The sequence below is a fragment of the Bos indicus x Bos taurus genome, chromosome 15 (assembly GCF_003369695.1).
Source record: "Bos indicus x Bos taurus breed Angus x Brahman F1 hybrid chromosome 15, Bos_hybrid_MaternalHap_v2.0, whole genome shotgun sequence".
Lineage (NCBI taxonomy): Eukaryota > Metazoa > Chordata > Mammalia > Artiodactyla > Bovidae > Bos > Bos indicus x Bos taurus.
Window position 1 is genome coordinate 40,702,980 of NC_040090.1, and position 20,369 is coordinate 40,723,348.

A 20,369-nucleotide genomic window follows, 5' to 3' on the forward strand; every position below is an offset into this window, starting at 1 on the left:
AGGAGCTTTTTTGCACAGTTCTTTTCTGTAGTCTTGCCAACTTTTCATACATTTTATATACACACTCAAAATCCCTTTTCCATTCTAATGCCTTTGCACCTGCCATTCCCTCTGTCTGAAATGTCCTCCCCCTAATACTTCAAATAGTTAGCTTGCTCTCATCATTCAAGTCTCAGTTCAAACATTACTTCCTCAAAAATATCTTCCCTGACCATACTATTTAAAAGAGGTACTCCACCTCTTACTAACATATCCCACTATTTCTTTTGTAGTAATTGTAAGTTCAGAATTATTTTGCTTATTTAGTTGTTTCTTATTTCACTCCCCCCACTAGAGTATTAACTTCACAAGGGCAAGGGCCTTGATTGTGTTGATCACAGCTATATCTCCAGGTCTTGATATAATACTGGATGGACAAATCTCTATACTTCACTTTTTCAAAAAACTTTTCTTGATCAACATCATCTAGTTCTTACTTTCAGAATTAATACTGAATGAACAAATCTCTGCACTTCACTTTTCAGAAAGTTTTCTTGATCAACATCATCTAGTTCTTTCTTTCAGAATCCCTTCAATACTCATACATTACATAGTTTGTACTACTTGCATTCCCACTCCTTGAGTGTTGCTTTGTAAATTTGCTTAAGTGGTTTACTTTATGTCTATTGAAATATTGGCTTTCCAAGGGCTATCTTCTACTTTCCAGATATCCTTCAAGATGCACCGCACTAGTCAGATAGCTGCTGCAGATACTATGGTGGTCTTTTGGACATAACTATCAAGTCACCTTCCTGATGTGGATCCTGCTTTATGTTTTAGTTCAACAAGGCCACTACTAACCTAAGTAGTCCCAGGTTCTCTACTGTTTCCGCTAATGTGGCTGCTAAACCTTAACCAGCATTTAGGCATCTAAATCCTAAGCAGGCAAGCTCAAATGTGAGGTCTTTGTATTCTAGGTAGCACAGCTGAGGTTAAATATTAAATATTTCTTCTAACCAGTCTGTAGAGTGGGAAGAAAAGTGAGTTGAGAGGAAGCAGGCTATACTGCAGGATACCATGGGATCATGATTTAAACAAGAACTTCTAAGGTCACCTTCTCAATCACTTACCTATGCTGCACTGAATCCACACAGAATCAGTCTAATAGATCTTTGTGGTCCATAGGATGGGGCTTCCCTGGTGACTCAGAAGGTAAAGCGTCTGCCTGCAATGCAGGAGACCTGGGTTCGATCCCTGGGTCGGGAAGATCCCCTGGAGAAAGAAATGGCAACCCACTCTAGTACTCTTGCCTGGAAAATTCCATGGACCAACGAGCCTGGTAGGCTATAGTCCATGGGGCCACAAACAGTTGGACACAACTGAGTGACTTCACTTTATAGGATGGACCAGACTGGAAAATAGAAGAAATTACAGAAGTCTGCCTTCTTTGTAGTATTTACTCTCAAAGGAGAAACCCAAGATTTCTAGCTTAGCAATAGAACACTCAGAAATAGGGGTCAGCAAATATGGCCCACAAGTCAAATCAGCCTGTTGTGTACTTTTGTAAATAGTTTTATTAGAACACAGTCAACCCCATTTGTTTACTGTCTATGGCTGCTTCTGCATTATAACAACACAGTTGAGTAGCTGAGACAGAGACTGGCCTGCAAAGCCAAAAACAATTACTATCTGGTCCTTTACAGAAAAAGTTTGCCGACTCTTGACTTAGAATATTGTTTAAAATATATGCGCTTTGGAGTCAGACAAAGCTGGGTTCAAGTTAGTAAGTACCCTGCAGAGCTCTTGTGAGGATGAAATGAGATGGTCCATATGAAGCATTTAACGTTGTGTCAGGTATAGAGTAAGCATGCAAATGTTAATAATTATATGTATGTGTATATATGTATTTTAAACCCTCATGTTCAACTTAAAATTGAAGCTGATCACTTTTTTTTTTTATTAAAAGGGCATGAAATCAGCTTACTCCGTTTTCATCCTCATGTATAGTTTGTAGACGGACATGGACTCCTGACTGACTCTCACTTCAAGCCCAATATACATGTCTCTATCTGGTCTTGGAAATCTAAAGGGGCACTAATTTCTGTGCTTTCTCTTTATTTACAAGCTGAATATACAACACGTGACCCTTTCTACACCACAGAAACACAGATTATCCTTGGGATTACAGCTGCTCAAAATCACATGGGATCACCTAAGGCAATCTGTCACATTGCCCCAGGCCTTCTGTGTTCTGTCTCTACTTTTGCCTTATGACCCAATAGTCATGCTTTTTCAAAGAGAACAGCCTTATTCCTGAGACGGTGGTTTCTCAGTTACCCTTGGTGGGCTGCATTATTGTAGGAAAGGATTTATACAGGGGCAGGGAATTCAACCAGATAACCTATAAAGTTCTTATTCTGAGGTTCTTTAGGGCATGCTCTGGAAGCAGCCTCCTCTCTATATATCACAGTCAGTTGACTCTCCAGGGGATGATAAAACTCTAATCAGATGTTGTTCTCCATCACGATTGTCATACCAGGCCAGAGTAGTCACTGCTTCCACTGAACATCTCTAGTGTTGATTGACTGTAATATCTTGACATGGCATAAGCTTCTTGGTGGTATTATTCATCTTCTTATGGAACTATCTATTCAACATCTACACTTGAATAACTAATAGATGTCCCAAACTTAACTTGTTCAAGAATCAAATTCCTGATTCTTATTTCCTATCCTTAACTTGCACTTCTTAGCCATTTCAGTGTATGACAAACTTTATTCTTCCAATGACTAGATCAAAAACATTAGCGTCATTCTTGACTACTCCTTATTTCAGATCTTTAATCCAACTCTCAACTAAACTTGTCAGCTCTGTCTTCAAAAGAACCCAGAATCTGGTCTTTTCTTGTCCTCTTCACTGCTAGCACACTACTCTGAGGTACCATCATCTTTACCTAGATTACTATCTAAATGCTAACTAACCAGCTTCCTAACTAGTCTGCCTGCTTACACGCTTGCCGCCTACAGCCTAATCCACACAATAGTCTGGTTTGTGAAATGTCACATCATCTCACCCTTTTGCAAAAAGTTTTCCACCCATTTCCCTTATCAGATTAAATATCTATACAGTGACCTATAAGGCTCTAAGTACTTTGGACTCCCACTATCTCTCTGATGTTGTCTCCTATCACTTCCTCTTGCTCATTTTGCTCTGGCCACAATGGCCTTCTTATAATTCTTCAATCACATCGAGCACAATGATGTTTGAGCCTCTGCACTGGCTGTTCCTTCTGCCTATAACATTTTTCCCCAAGATATTTTGCTCTCTCATTTCCTTCAATATCTCCTATAGTGACATCTTACCAGAGATGCCTTCCTTGATCACCCTAGATAAAACAGCAAGGCTCTACTTCATCCTACCTGGCCATTATACTCTCTATTCCCTTATCCTGGTTTATTTTCTCTATAGCGCTGATTACAACCCGATATAGTATATATTTTTCTACCTTCTCGCCCACAAGAATGCAAGTTCTGTGAGGGCAGGAAACCCGTTTTGGTTCACTATTATACCTTCAATACCTAGATTATGCCTGACATGTAAAAAGTGCTCAATAAATATTTGGGGAATAAATAAATCAATTGGTCCTATCCTTCCCCCTATCTATAAACTCCTTGTATAGGTAAACTTTGTTGTTTTCTTCTGTGTGCTCCTAGTACTGTGTCCTGAACACAGCTAGTGTTCAAATAATGTTTACTACAATTAGGATTTGATCATGGCTCTGGAAATCTTCAGTTTGCCTTAGATACTGATTTATACTGCTATTTCATGCTCCTCTTCTAAAACTCCAAAGTCCTCTGGATCAAAATCTACAGCATTATGGATGTCTTGTGGCATTATGAAAAATTAATCTATAGAGTAACACCCAAGGCTGCCCTCATTGACAGAGATTCTGATCAGGAGGATCAGATACTCAGTGTATTCCTTGTGGCTGCTGTGTCTGACTCTTTTTTGACCCCATGGACTGCACCCCACCAGGCTCCTCTGTCCATGTGATTTCCCAGGCAAGAATACTGGAGTGGGCTGCAGTATTTCCTTTTTCAGGGGATCTTCCCAACCAATGATCAAACCTGCATCTCCTGCATTAGCAGACAGTTTCTTTACCACTGAGCCACCAGGTAAATCCGTACTCAGAGTACAGGGCTGGTTATTTCACAGTCGGTTGGCTTTGCTTTATTTCCTTCCCCAGCCTTTTAATTCTAGTGAGTTTTCTTAAAGCACTTGGCTATACGCAGAAGCAATCACAGATAAAAAAGCAAAACTCTCTTTTTATTCCTGAATACGTAAGGATATACCCTGATGGTCAGTACTATTATCATATAGGAAAGACAGCCTATTATACCATGACATGACTATTTTTAAAAGTTGAAAAGTCTTCACCTCAATGAGAAGAATATTTATTAATCTGGTAGCTAAAAGAAAAGAAATTAGAATACACAAAGTTCCAAGAGTGATTTTTTTCTAGCTTCATCAACTTGAATAATAATAATAAGTGAAATAAAATATTACTCACTTATATCTCTGATTTTAGTTCTTAATCTAATACACGCACACACAAACATAAGAAATAAGATTAATTTCCACAGTAGACTTTGTAGCAGCCAACTACACACAAACAGGAATAGGGCAAAGGCACTTCCCTGGGGCCAAGAGAACAAGACCACGTTTGACTGTCTATGGATGCTCTTTGCCAATAGAAAACAAAAAGTTGGCCGGCTGGATTCAAATAGTGAATATTATAGAAACAGCATGGTAAAAGGTAGATAATTCAGACTACTCAACAATATAATTCTAATATAGGTCACCAGTATGAAGAAAACAACCTATCTTCTCACTAGCACAAACCCCAAAGTCAGTGAGAACTAATTCATCCTTTCCCTCCTATCTTCCTCTGGTGCCGCCCCTTCCTTTTCTTGTCCCACTTCTATTGAGTTTGTACTATAGACTTATATCATCAATTTTGGGCTTCAGTAGTGGCTCAGGTGGTAAAGAATCTGCCTGTTTTGTACTATAGACTTGTCTAATCAATTTTGGTATCCTCCAAATTTCACTTCGGTGACAGAACATTGAGTCAACACTGGTCTATACTACCAGCTATATCCATAAAGACAAGTGACACAGTACTTCTAAGATTATTTCTAAGATTATTCAGAGGCAGCAGCATAAGGTCCAAGAAAGCTTAAGCATGCCACTTCACCCCAGTACTCAGAGCTCTCCTAGCCCTATCTCAGTCTGCCTCAGCATCTGTGACTGGTTCTAACTCTTCTGTGCAATCACTTGCATACTCCAGGTGTGAGAACAGTGAGAGAGTATCAGCTCCCTGGCAGTGGAGGGCAGTGGGGAGAGAAACTGTGAACCATGGGTTAGGGTCTCACAGTAAATTGCAGTGTGTCACATCCATGGCAATAACCTGCTTTGAGGATGTTTCTTCCTTCCGGCCTACTGCCTGTTCCATATTAGCAGCTCCTGTGTGGCTCAACTGAGACAGACTGGAGTCAGAAAAGCAGATGGAATTCTTCCTACACAAGGATGAAGCAGTATAAAGAATGCTTGGCAGAAGAATGGAGAGGCAGTTCCTCAGGGCTAGGAAACTCCTCGACATCCCAGGACAACCAAATGTGAAACATCTTAAATTCAGCATGAAGGGGGGAAAATTCCACACTTGACTTATTTTTCTATTACTGTTTATTGGCTCCTGAGGCTTCCAAGAACTAGGATTATTTTGGCCTGAAAGTAAGAAGATTTGTACCAGATTTGCTAAATGAATTTCAACTGCTGTAAAATGGAAGGAAGGAAGAAAAACAGTCATCTCTTTTCTAAGAATACATTTCATTTATCCACCACTCTAAGTTAGCATGAATCAGATTACCTATCCTGTGGCTTGTTCAAGTAAAACATCCTTTAAAAAACACAGCGGGATAACTGAGTAGACACCCCCTGCACATAAATAGCTAAAAATAATTCTCTATCACAATGGGGGAGGGCAAATCTGATCTTGATATCTATGTCTCATTAGAGTTGATAAAATTTTTAAAAAAGAGAAGTGGATTCAGCAGCTCTGCCCTCCATCCCCAACATGTGGCTGGAAATGGCAGTTTCAGTGGTCCAGGCTGATACCCTCTTCCCTGACAAATTAAACATTCCAAAAGCTCAAAAATACTGGCAAAATTATACAAAGCATCCACTTCATTTAAAAGACATTTAAGTAATGCTTCATAAATTATTGCCTAGATGAATAAAGTTATTATGAACTTCAAGAAAACAAGTTAAACTACAAGAAAATTCCAGATGAAAGTACAAAACTCAACATCAATTTGGCGCAGCACCACTACAGTGAATTAAGGAGGGGAGTTTGATACAGTTCTTTAAACTAGTAACCTTTATCCCCCTATAAGATCCCCCCTATAGATAGAGGACAGTATGGTCTTTGAACTCAGACTCCAGTTCTGGAGTTTCTCCTTCTTAATGCCAAGAACAACCTTGCTAGGAAAAGAAAGAAAGAACTGCGGGAGCCCCAGCACAGATCTAGCTCCACACATTAGCCGTTGAAGAGAGGGAGCAGCCTGGCTTTCTCCCTCTATCCACTCTTTGGGGATGGAGCAGCAGGAGAGGAAAATGATGAAGAGAGGTCTGGGGCTCAGGAAACCTTCATGGTCACCCTTTTCTCTCCCCGCCCCCTCCCGTTGGAAGGTCAAGGGTAGATGAGACCAAAATCAAACGGAGAAGTAGATTTTGCACAGAGGGGAAATGGATTCAACAAAAGCGATCTGGATATGGTGACTGCCCAGGAAGCCCCCTTCCCACTTCGTTCTCTCCTCCTCACACCCACTAGGAGTCACAAGACGGGCCAAGCAGCCTAGGAGGCAGCTGGAGCTACCCTGGCCGCGAGGCTCAAGGCCCGGGCAACCAAACTGGGCACTACGAATAAAGGAAAGGGGAGCTGAGGGCAAGAAGGCAGGGTCTCTTCTACTCCAGAGGAGAAAGAAGGGAGGAGGGTGCGCTGAAGGGAGAGCGAGCTGGAAAAGCTACTCTGGAATCCCGAGAGAAACTGAAGCAGGGGGATGCTGGATAGAGCGGAAACCCCAACAGAGCTCCAGAGACAGCGGACAGCGCTGGAGACGGAGGGGGCCGGGCCGGTGACTCAGTGAAAGCGCCGAAGGGCGGGCCCCAGGAGACCTTACAGCGCAAAGGCGACAGGCCACCTCGCGCGGGGTCCCCGAGGCGGGTGCGGCCGCGGGGGCTCACCGTGTCCTTGGACGAACCCAGCTTCTTGAGGCCGTCCAAGGGCAGCAGGTCGGCCGAGTCCTTGTGGATGAACTGCACGGCCTGCTTCATTCGGCGCTGCTGCCTCAGCGACGCCGCCTCCCGCATGTCTGTCTCCTTGCGGCCGCCCTCGGTGAGGAGCCCTGAGTAAAACATCGCTGAGGCGCCCGCGGCCCAGCGGCCCCGTCGCTCCCCGCTCCACGGCCGCCCTCAGCCTCGAGCTCCTCCAGCGCAGCGAGAGCCGCGCGCCTCAGTTTTTATACCCGAGCGTGACGTCACGCGGAGCAGTCTGTGTACGCGCGGGGGGGGCGGGGCCGGCACAGCGCCCACAGCCTGCGCGCGGCTCCGCAGCGTTTCCCGCAGCTGCCCACCACCGCGTTAGCCGGCTGCGGGGACAGTGGGGGCGAGGAGGAGTGGCCCTAGCGGGACTGACCCGGAGAGCCAAGAGTCTACTGCGGCCACTTTACCCAACCGGTCCCTCCCGTTGTAGGTGCCCAGCATCCCCTGGACCGAGATGAGGTGTGGGGTGGGGGGCGGGGGGGCGTTGGGGGGGTGGGCAGTTTCCGAGCAGCCTCGCCCACGCCGGCCGCCGCCACCACCTGGGTACAGCTCACCTGTCCACGACGTGGCCGACCCCGGGATCACAGACAGCTGGGCCATGCCCGGAATCCCGCCGTCTGCGCCGCTGCTCGGCTTCACCAATTCCCACCTCCGCGCTCCTCCTGGAGCCCCAGCGCTCAAATTGAGCCCGGGATCCGGAGGAACGGGCGCCGCACTCTGAAGTTGGGATAGCTCTGGATTTCTCCAACTTCAGATCGGTCCCCACCCACTAGGCCACGTGACTGGGGAGGGGGCAGCCCTTGCGGGCCGGCCAGAGTCAGCCTTCTGGGGACCCTCCTCCTCCCGGTACTCGCGCATCGGAGCTGGGGAAGCAGGGCCTGGCGGATGCCTGCCAGTCAGCCTGGGGCTGAGGAGTGGAGAGGGTCCTCGCGCGACTGCAGAAGAGTACGAGTCCTGCACTCGCTCTTTGGAAAACCCGGCAGAAAAGCACGTTTTTTCTCAGCCAACACTCGGGCTTACGGTCCAGAGGGTCGTTCACTGGTCTCTCCAGCATGCCCGGGAGCAACTGGAACCCGGTTTTATTTGTGAATCTTTCATCTTTTCAAGCCTTGTAATGGAGCCTTCACGCGTCCTGGGCCCTGGCTTCGATGCTGTGATTTAGTACAAACCGTGTTTCCAGGCTAGAAACCACCACCCTACCCTCTACCACCCCATTTCACGGGAGCAGGCATGAAGCAGAAAGATCTGCTTTCTGGAGAGAACCAACAAAAGTAACAGTAACATTTACTGAGCCTTTACTATGTGCCAGGCACCAGAATAAAGACTTAAAATTCAGTCTCTCATTGAATCCTGGCATCAGTTTATGAGAGGGTATTATTGTGGGTACTCAGTGGCTTCAGTAGTGTCCGACTCTTTGCAACCCCATGGAGTGTAGCCCACCAGGCTCCTCTGTTCATGGGATTCTCCAGGCAAGAATACTGGAGTGGGTTGTCATGCCCTCCTCCAGGGGATTTTCCCCACCCAGGGATGGAACCCACATCTGTCTTCTTCACTGGCAAGCGGGTTCTTAACCACTAGCGCCACCTGCTCATTATCCTCATTTTACAGACAAATATCTGAGACCTAACTGGTCGCCTGAATGTGCCTTGGTTCCTTTCCAATCCATAGTGTGCTGCTGCCAGAGCAATCTTTTCAAACTGCAAATGTGGTCATCTCACATCCCTGATTAGAGCACCGCGAAAGGTTTCCTATTGCTCTTAAAGACTCACTTCTTGCCTGGTCTGCTCCCACCTGGATCTCCACTCTGTACTTCAGCCTCATGATTTGTCTTTCCTGCAGTTCCTTGCGGAGAAGGCAATGGCATCCCACTCCAGTACTCTTGCCTGGAAAATCCCATGGATGGAGGAGCCTGGTAGGCTGCAGTCCATGGGGTCGCTGGGAGTTGGATACGACTGAGCAACTTCACTTTCACTTTTCACTGTCATACATTGGAGAAGGAAATGGCAACCCACTCCAGTGTTCTTGCCTGGAGAATCCCAGGGATGGGGGAGCCTGGTGGCTGCCGTCTGTGGGGTCACACAGAGTCGGACACGACTGAAGTGACTTAGCAGCAGCAGCAGCAGTTCCTTGGAGGAGCCATCCTCTCTTGCCAAATGGCTTACCTTTGAATATCCTGTTCCTTCTGCATGGAATGATCCCTCCTACCTTGTGCAGTAAACAGACCCAGTTTCACTATCATTATTTTTTTTTAGGAAAGCCTTTTCTGACCTCCCAGAGAGAATACACTCTTGCTAATTATAAACTATGCATCTCTCCTAGATTTGTTTTTTTTTTTTTTTTTTGGTGGTTGAGGTGGGGATGTTATTGGTTGTTTGGTGAATATTTACCTCCTTCATTAACTATAAGCTCCAAGAAGGCAATTGAGTCCATTTTTGCTTATCTTTGAATCCCTAGCTCACAGAAGGTGCTCAATAAACACTAGTATAAGTACAGCAAAAAGCTAAAGTCTTGTCCAAGTAAAGCTAATGGTAGAGCTGGGATTTTAACCCCAGACTGTCTGCCCCAGAACCTGTGCTGAACTTCCCAGATCCAGAAGGGCTGGGTTTGATCTCCTGCTTCTTTCCTTCAGTTCCTGCCATTAGCACTTGCCCTTGACTCAGAGTTCACATACTTCTGCAGGGAAATAAATCCAGAAGGGCAGAAGGCTGCTTACCTGGCCTCAGGGAGGCCCCAGGGATTCCCTGTCCCTCAACATACACATTGAACACACAGTCTCCTAGAGGGGCCATGGGATTGCAGCTCACCTTCCAGCCCCCTGGCATGCTGCCAGCAGTAAACAACAGTGGCTGCCCTGGTCCCTTCTGTCCTGTCTCCTGGATCCCTGCCTGGTCACTTCACCAAGCCTGAGTCACCCAGGCAACAGTGAAAGACTGGCCTTGTCTCTCCAGGACAGGTGCCTCCAAGCTCGGTAAACCATCAGGACAGGTCCGACAATGAGGGCCCATGGGGCTCCAGCCAGGACAGCTACTTTCCTCTGAGAGGAAGCCAGGCAGGCAGATTCCAACTTCCCATCCACCAGCAGCTCAGCTGAGTCTTGCAGCCTTTTGTTGGGGATGTCCCGACAGAAGAAAGGGCCTCCTTTCGTCACTAGATTCCCTCCACACTCCTACCCAAAAAGCCAGGAGCTGAATGTCTCCAGTTGAATTGGAATTTGTCCATATCAAGTGTTATGGGAAAGTAAATAGGGCCTTGGCTGGAGCTGAGAATCTTTTTGTGAATGCAGAGCTCTTTGCTGTAGTGGGATTTGTGTTCTGCAGTTGGATCTATGGCCACAACCACGATTGGTCACCTCGTGTCTCAGAGATCTTCCTCAGCCAGACTTACACCATCACTGCTGTTAAGCATGGGTCAAGGTAGAAGACCAACCCTACCCCCTGCAAATACCCTACGAGTTTCTGAAGACTGCAGACCTCTTGGTAGTTTATCCCGTTTGACCAAATGGCTTTCAGCAAGTCACTTCTTACCTCTAAGCCTCAGTTTCTACATCGATAAAATGGATGCAGTAAGATTGCTTATAAAATTGGAGTTTGTAAACTCTGGCAGGCTATACCAACAGGAAAGATGATTAATTCTCCATTTGATAACCTCCCTTGTCCCACTAACACATTTGGGGAAAGTATAATGTAGTTGTTAAAAGCAAAGTTTCTTGAGTCTGATGCACTAGGTTTAAATCTCTGCTCTGCTACTCAATAGTATGCAACAAGATACTTCACCACTCTGAGTTTCAGCTCCTCGTCTAGAAAATGGTGCTGGCGATATATTTACCTCTGAGGGATGCTGTGAAGATTACATGAAATAATCATACACATAGCACATTGTGGCAAGTAGGAAGGGCTCAGCAGAAGGCAGCTACCATCATTACCTGAGACAGTCTCAGGATTGCCAAGCCGAAGAATGGGCTCTGTCCTATGCTTCCTCCCTACACACCTGAGCATCTTGCCCCCTTCCCAAAACCAAGGCCTGCTGGGGCAGGAGCTGGCCCCCTCTCTTCCTCTCTCAGATGCCTCTGAATTCTGAATTTACCATGTCAAGTAGCTCTGTTCTAAAATCCTCTACATCCTTCCTGGGTTGTTATAGAGAATCTGTCCTTGAAAATTATGCTCAACAAGCTAATGCTGTTTCAGTTCGGATTTTATTCATGTTCTGCTTATTATAAGTGACAGGAAACCTAGTCGAAAACTTCTTAAGTGAAAATGAAAATTTTGCTCCTAAGACTAACACAATATTGTAAATCAACTACACTTCATTTTTTTTTTAAAGGAAAACTTCTTGTCCCTTTAGTGTAAAAACGCAGGGACTTCGCTGGTGGTCCAGTGATTAAGCCTCCGTGCTTCCCCTTCCAGTGCAGGGGGCGAGGCTTTGCTACCTGGTTGGGGAACTAAGATCCCACATGTCATGCAAGCAAAAATATAAAAGTAAGATTAAAATAAAATGCAGGGATTTCAGGCATGGCTGAATCCAGAGGCTCAAACATCATTGCTGTGTTTCAGCTCTGAGCTGATGCCACTGTAGGCAGGTTCTTCTAGTGTGATGGCTGGCAGCAGTTCCAGGCTTATCATCTGTCCACCTAGAAACTCTCCTTTGGGTCTGCAGGGAGACCTTGGAGGATGGTCTACAGGATGAGTGCTGGAGGTGGGAGGCCAGAAAAGTAGATGAGAAGAGAAGAAGAGGAACGAGAGACAGTCAAGGACTTTTCATCCCCCTTCCCTTCCCACCTATGGATATTCTGCTCTGACTTTGCCCTGGGACACACCCTGGAAGTAATGGTCACTGCCTGCATGTCCCTTAACTCCCCATCTCCACCGTTGTAACTGCAGAATCCCCTTCCTCCTCTGGTGTCATCAGTGCCACCCCAAATCCCTCTGGCAGGAAGAGTCTTCAAACATCTGTCCACGGCAGGTGTTGTATGCCTACCCATATCTCTGGCTACGCAGTGCCTGCCAGTTGGCATCCAGCCCTGAAGACTGTGTCGACTTTGGCAGGTTACTGCAAAGACAAGCGTTATTTCTGTCTTCTTCCTTCAGGGTTATTGCCAACATCACCACAGCCTCCCTAAACAGGGCTGATGGCAGCCCCGCCAACATTTTCCAAAGTTGGCTGGGCCTCTTGGATCCATTCCTGTCAGTGACGATTTTGTTTCATTTCCTGGGATGAGGACAGCCTGTGACCTCAAATAAGACAGAAAAAGAGGGGAAAATCTCAGTACCTCAAGCATCTGGTGGAAAGAGGCTTGCTTGGAGTTTTCTGCTCCTTGCTTGCTGTGGGACCTCAGCCAAGTTACTGCAGCTCTCTGAGCCTCAGTTCATCTATCTGGCCAGGCTCTGTGTCGTTTTAATAAAATAACATGTAAAGCACAGGGCCTGGCACAAAGTGAGCCTTCAATAAATATGAGTCCTGTTCCACTTTCCTTCCTTTGCCCAACACAAGTAGAGAACCTGGAGAAAGGGTGCCCTTCACAGGCCAAGGGAGAATTCTTCCATCTGGAAAGACCTGTGAAGATGGGGCTTCCCAGGTGGCGCTAGTGGTAAAGAACCTGCCTGTCAATACAGGAGATGTAAGAGATGTGGGTTCCATCCCTGGATTGGGAAGATTCCCTGAGGGAGGGCATGGCAACCCACTCCAGTATTCTTGCCTGGAGAAGCCCATGGACAGAGGAGCCTGGCCAGCTACGGTACACAGGGTCGCAAAGAGTTGGACATGACTGAAGTGACTTAGCATGCATGCACACAGTGTGAAGATGGCAAGCTTCTCAGAACGCAGCACAACCTTGGCTTGACATGCTGTATCCAGATCTTTTTCTGTCACCCCTGTCCAGGGTGAGAGGGCCTACCAGGCAGCTCAGCGCACACTGGTTACTTCTGTCTACCTCAGGAGCATGAAGGCCACCACCGCCTTCTGCCTCAGTAAGTAAGCATGCCGCTTGGGTGTGACAGTGACAGGCCAGTGGCCCTTGCTGGACAAGCTCTGGGTTTGGGGGCAATGGCAGCAGAGAGGCCAAGAGCTCCATGCTTGGGCGTGCAGACATCTACACACCACACACACTCACACGGCATTCACTGACCTATTTTCATGAAGCTCTGCACTGCCTGGGGAGATAAGTCCTTGTGATTTTTTTTTTTAAGTTTTTATTTGGAAACAATTTCAAACTTACCAAAGCTTGCAAAAATAAAAACAATACAAAGAATGGCTATATATCCTTTAACCAGGTCATTAACATTTTACTCCATTGGTTATATCAGTACACATGTCCGCACACATACAAACACTGCTACTGCTAAGTCGCGTCAGTCGTGTCCGACTCTGTGCGACCCCATAGACAGCAGCCCACCAGGCTCCCCTGTCCCTGGGATTCTCCAGGCAAGAACACCGGAGTGGGTTGCCATTTCCTTCTCCAATGCAGGAAAGTGAAAAGTGAAAGTGAAGTTGCTCAGTCGTGTCCGACTCTTAGTGACCCGCTGGACTGCAGCCTGCCAGGATCCTCCGTCCATGGGATTTTCCAGGCATACAAACACACACCCAAGCAAAAAAATTTTTCTGAACCATTTGAGGAAAAATTACATCCATTATGACCCTTTACCACTAAGATTTCATTATGTATTTCCTAGGAATAGAGATTTTTCTCATGTATAATGCAGTACAAATACAAACCTCATACATTTGCATTGGTACAATAATTTTATTTATTATTGTTCCTGTTTCAGTTTTCTCAATTGACCTAATGATGTTCTTTTTGACATATTCCTCTAGTACAGGATCCAGGCTAGGGTCAGGGGTTGAACTTGTCATGTCTCTTTAGCCTCCTTTAATCTGGAACATGTCCACAATTTTCTTTGTCTTTTATGACAGTGACGTTTTTGAAGAATGCATTCCTCCATCTTCTTATTAACTGTTTTCTAGAGACATTAATCATATACCATACGATGTACCACTTAAAGTGTATGATTCAATAATTTTTAATATATTCACAGAACTGGGGAACCATCATTACATTCAATTTTAGAACATATTCATCATCCCAAAGGAACTATGCCTATTAGTAGTCATTCCTCATTTCCTCCCAACCTCTCCAGCCCTAGGCAGCCTGTCATCTACAGGTTCTGTCTCTATGGATTTACTTATTCTGGACACTTCATATAACTACAACACAATATATGACCCTTTGTGACTGACTGCTTTCCCTTAGCCAGTTTCAAGGTTCATCTATGCTGTAGCATGCATCAGTAGTTCATTCATTTTTATGGCAAATACTACTCCATTGTAAAGATACTATCACAGTTTGTTTATCCATTCATCGGATAATGAACATTTGAGTTGTCTCCTCATTTGGCTATTGTGACTAATGCTGCTGTGAACTTTTGTGTGCAAGTTTTTTATATGGACACACGTTTTCATTTCTTGGAGTGGAATTGCTGGGTCATATGGTAATTCTGGGCTTCCCTGGTAGCTCAGCTGGTAAAGAATCTGCCTGCAATGCAGGAGACCCTGGTTTGATTCCCGGGTCAGGAAGATCCCCTGGAGAAGGGATAGGCTACCCACTCCAGTATTCTTGGACTTCCCTGGTGGCTCAGACAGTAAAGAATCTGGCTGCAATGTGGGAGACCTTGGTTCGATCCCTGGTTTGGGAAGATCCCCTGGAGAAGGGCATGGCAACCCACTCCAGTATTCTTGCCTGGAGAATCCCCATGGACAGAGAAGCCTGGCAGGCTACAGTCCATGGGGTAGCAAACAGCTGGACATGACTGAGGGACTAAGCACAGCACAAGGTAATTCTATGTTTAATCTGTCGAGAAACTAACAGACTGTTTTCCAGAATGGCTATACCATTTTACATCCTAACCATCAATGTATGAGCATTCCAGTGTCTCCACACCCTCACCAACACTTGTGTGTCTCTGATTACAGCCAACTTACTGCTGCTACTTCTAAGTCACTTCAGTCGTGTCTGACTCTGTGTGACCCCATAGATGGCAGCCCACAAGGCTCCCCCGTCCCTGGGATTCTCCAGGCAAGAACATTGGAGTGGGTTGCCATTTCCTTCTCCAATGCATGAAAGTGAAAAGTGAAAGTGAAGTCACTCTGTCCTGTCTGACCTAATGGGTATTAAAAAAAATGGTGTCTCATTGTGGCTTTGATTTACATTTCCCTAATGGCTAATGATGTTGAACATCTTTTTCATGTGTTATTGGCCATTTATCTTCTTTAGAAAAATATTTCTTCGGATAATTTTGAGTTACTTGTCTTTTAATTATTGAATTGTAAGAGCTTTTATATATTCTAGCGACAAGTCCTTCACCGGGTAAATGATTTGCAAAATTTTCCCCATGCCATGTGTTGCCTTTTTACTTTCTTGATTATGTCCTTTGAAACATGAACGTTTTAAATTTGCTTGATGTGCAAGTGATTTGTGTCTCAACTCCCCTCTCTTTTAAACAACAGAGTATTTCTCATTTTGTGTTTGCCCAGTTAGGGTTGTATTCCTGGCCTGAGTACTGTGTAGGTGATGTCATGCTCCTCCAAAGCCACACGTTGTCCATCTGCCTTTTAATGAAGATGCTAATTTTGATCACCTCATCAAGGTATTGCTTGATTTCTGCACTGTATAATTACTGCCTTTCCCCCTCTCCCATTTATGCATTTTTGAAAGGTGAAATTCTCTCTTTTCAGGCTGTCTACATTCCATTAGCACACTTGACTTTGAGGTCTGTGCCGTCCAAGACACATGCTGCATGATAACTCAGACCACCTTGGCCAGGCCTATGTCCTCCAGTCTCATCAGGGACTTTGTCCCACTGACCACAAGGGCTCATGCAAATTACTCAGTTCAGGTGGAATTCACACCCTGCCAAAGTAGGTGTCTTCATTGGTCGTATTTGCCTACAGCCCTGAGCACAGCCTCTTGGGGGTGAAGAAAGGCTGGACCTCTTCGCACTGGAAACATTAAACTTGAACGGAGCAGTTCTGGGGAATGTGTGATTCTAAGCTCAGCAAGGAGATGTGTTGCCATCCCCACACATCACAGGGTGAGGGCTGGAGATAAGAAAAGGTGAAGGGCTGACAGGTCTCTGTGTATGGGTGCGGTTTCTGACCTGAGAGAGAGAGTCTTGGGAGACTGAAAGAGCACATTTCTCCTTTCCAGTTCAGGAGTCTAGGGTTTTCAGAAGGTCATGTGGGAGAGAACCCAAGTCTGACATTATGGCCTTGCATTCCTACTTCAAGCTCTAATTCTTTTGTTCCTAGAACACATCCCACCAGAAAGCTTGTAACCAAAGGATTTTCTGTTTCAGTGAAATGGGAGAAACTAGCAGATTATGAACCCATTTTTAAAATGTATCTTGGATTTAAGTTCTTTAGTCTCAAGTAGTGGAAGATAATGATGATGATAATGATGATAGCCAAAATTTATTGAGTCCATACTACCTTCTAGGCAGTTTTCCAAGAGTTTTCCATGTTTGAACTCATTTTATTCTCACAAAACCCTATCCAGTAAGGACTATCTTTATCTTTTTTCTTTTGTTTTTAGATTTAGTGATATAGAATTCTATTATTTTCTGTTGACCAATCATGATACAATGGTATTAAAACAAAGTTATATAATCACAATAGTAAAAGATGTTTATCAGTTTTCACAATCAATAGCCAGACCAAAAAAAAAAAAAAGACACTATATAAGGAAACAGAGGCACAGAGAGGTCAAGTAATTTGTGCAAGGTCACACAGCTATGAAGTGGGAGATGTAGAGGACAAATCCAGGTACTGCAGAGGACATAATGGGAGTCTTGGAGAAAAATGAACATTATGAAATATAGATTTTAGAGAACTCTTCCACTTAGATAAAGAAAATGAATGTATTTTCAGAAAAGTACATTAGGAATACTGAGAGGGGGACTATCAGGTGACTCATGCTGCTTGAGTCCTCTCAGTTCCTCGTTGGAAACCCTGAGTGACGATTTACCAAGCCTCTTCTAGTTGTACTCACATCTGTCAAAACTTCAGCTTTGGTGCCTGATGTGGCTGCTAAAAACTGCCTTCCTCAAACCAAGTCACCTGGATCTAACACTGAGGTTCTGGCCACAGATTCTTGCTTTACCACCATCACCATCCTGCTATGCTGTCCAGTTTCATTCAATGGACAGGCACCATTTACTGCGGCTGCGCTGGCACTGTGTAACGACGGCCAGTGTGCGGTCCCACACAGTGAGGTACACACGAGGCTGCAGAGGACTGAGCCCAGCAAGCCTGGCCAGGGTTCACCGCTGCCTCACACTCTCTCCTGCCACACTCTTCTGCTGGCTGTGACTGTGTCCGTCACACATTGCTGGGTCTGTCTTCCCTGGGATATTGGTTCCATTTCCTGCTCAGAAACTGTTAAATTTTTTCAACCACAAAGTGTGTTTAATAAGGCAAAGCAAGCAACAAAGCTCAGATTTGAGATAGGCTTGTATTTCTGCTTTTTACACTGCACAAGGGAAAGATGGAAAACTCCAAACTGTGCCTCTGAGTTATCCTTCAGCCCTAGGATAGAATATAGGATCAGGGGATTCCCTGAACTGAACCACTGGTGGTTCAGTGGTTAAGACTCAGGCTTTCACTGCCATGGACCTGGTTTCCATCCCTGAATGGGAAACTAAGATCTCAAAGTCATGTGGTAAGGCAAAAAAAAAAAAAAAAAATATATATATATATATTAAAAGAAAATAAGCAAACAAAACTTTAAAAAAAGAATATAGGATCAGAGGACAGTCCAAGTCAGTGGAGAGTGGTAGCTCTTGAAACGCCATGCAGTGAAAATTACACAAGATTACAATTTGTGAATAATTGTTCCCCCTCATTCTTTCAAGTCCTTCTTCCTCCTGTCTCAGGAATATGTATCCAACCATAAGAATGAATGAATGAATGCAGTGTGTGTGTGTCTTTGGACATGGACATGATTCAGAGCATTGTTGATAGTTTGAAAGGACCTGAAGATCAATGTGGGCTTTCCAGATGGCTCAGTGGTAAAGAATCCACTTCCCAATGCAAGAGATGCAGGAGATGTGGGTTTGATCCCTGGGTTGGGAAGTTCCCCTGGAGGAGGAGATGGCAACCCACTCCAGTATTCTTGCCTGGAACATTCCATGGACAGAGGAGCCTGGTGAGCTACTGTCCATAGGATCACAGAGAGTCGGACACGACTAGGCAGCTGAGCACACATGCACACACGCATGCATGCAAAGATCAGTAACTTCTTACCTGGTCATTAGTCATTGGGACAGGCAGAGAGAAGGAAATGATCTAAACAGATACATTCAACATGCAATCAATCTGTTATCAAACCACAGCCCTAGCCCCCAGCATCCCATTGGTAACATTTTGTCTTGAATTTTGAGCATTTAAGCCCCCATGTCATTTAAGCTTCAAGGCAGTGGGATGACTGAAACGCAGGTGGATCCCATTTATAATCACTAGGTGGCGCCTGTTCTAGGAATTGCAAAACACCTCGTTCACTACTTGGCGCTGTGGTCAGCCTGGCCTGAGACCAACTGTCAAGCTCCTGCTGGGTAGGTCGAGGAACTTGCCAGGGCCAGTGCTGCCAGGCTTGGTTTAAGAAGCCAGCGCCCTGGGAGGGAACTGGATTCACGATTCCAATGATGAGCTCATCCTATCTAAAGTAGCAACTCCCTCCCACCACCTCCTCACTCTCTATATGTTCACTCTTTTAAATTTTCTCTGCAAGTTATCACCCTTGACTTTACTATATGCATATTCTCCCCCAACTAGAATCTAAACTTCACAAGAGCATCTTTCCCACTACAGTATCACCAGCTTCTCAATACCTAATGCTTTCTAAGCCCTCAGTAAACATATATAAACAAATGAATGAGCAAATACATAACAAAGAATTATTAGAAACTAAGGTCTGTAGGCACATGCCCCTAATGAGATACTCTGAAAATCAAGTGATGCTGAGTTATGATCATTGTTTATGGCAGATGGGTTTTATTCCACTAGAGCATCCTGCCTGTGAATTAGAGTGGTTTCAGTTTTTAAATCTATTTCAATCCTTGTGTGTTCTCTGGAAAGTGATCCTTGCTAGGTGGTTATGTCTTTGTAGCTGTCAATTATAGAAGCAGCCTTGTTGGGCTATCAGGGCCCTGAGGTTGGTCTCCCGTAGGCCAATCACGACTGCCTGAAGGGAGAAGGAAGCAGGGTACCACAAATACCCAGGACAACCCTGAGCTGGGTTCACAAGACCCTATAATAGAAGATGACACAGAGAGAAAGCCACACCATGGCTTCACATTTCTTTTGGATGAGCCCCTACTGGCCATGCCCAGGACCTGGGTTCAGAGTCAGTTGATGCCTTGCCTAAAAGAAGGCCCCAGGTGACAAAGTTCTCTTGACTTGCTGCTGCTGCTAAGTCGCTTCAGTCATGTCCAACTCTGTGCAACCCCATAGACAGCAGCCCACCAGGCTCTGCTGTCCCTGGGATTCTCCAGGCAAGAACACTGGAGTGGGTTGCCATTGCCTTCTCCATTGTGTGAAAGTGAAAAGTGAAAGTGAAGTCGCTCAGTTGCGTCCGACTCATAGCGACCCCATGGACTGCAGCCTACCAGGCTCCTCCATCCACGGGATTTTCTAGGCAAGAGTACTGGAGTGGCTTGCCATTGCCTTCTCCACTTGACTTGCTAAGGAACTGCTTTACTGGAGCCTCACCCAATCCACGTGCCTCCCAAACACTGACCAAGAGTGATGCAGATGGGTAAGGCTCCCGGCATCCATCCTGCTGTGTGAAAGGAAGCGGAGATACTGACAGCCCCAGCCAGAGGTTTGTCTCCTGAGCTGAGGAGGAGATGGAGGCTGGGCTGGGTGTGGGAGGCCCCTGCTTCCCAGCAGGCTACAGGAGTCTGCAGTGGAGGGCAGCAGGCAGCAGGCAGCAGCCCAGGATGAGCCCAGGCTTATCTTCCTGCAAA

The 20,369-nt window shown here is 45.5% G+C and overlaps 1 protein-coding gene across 2 annotated transcripts in view; it reads right to left on the reverse strand.

Moving 5' to 3' along the window:
* NRIP3 (nuclear receptor interacting protein 3) overlaps nucleotides 1-8,111 on the reverse strand; it is a 28,343-nt gene extending 20,232 nt beyond the window's left edge. Inside the window, exons 1-2 of one of the 2 annotated variants that reach the window (XM_027563225.1) lie at nucleotides 7,914-8,111; nucleotides 7,282-7,442 (exon numbers count right to left, since the gene is read on the reverse strand). In XM_027563225.1, coding sequence (XP_027419026.1) covers nucleotides 7,282-7,442; nucleotides 7,914-7,959 — 207 coding nt within the window. In that variant the 5' untranslated portion in view covers nucleotides 7,960-8,111. Of the gene's footprint in view, nucleotides 1-7,281; nucleotides 7,549-7,913 lie in introns of those variants that run through there. The other variant, XM_027563226.1, reaches the window with a different exon arrangement.
* Between the last annotated feature and the right edge of the window lie 12,258 nt (nucleotides 8,112-20,369).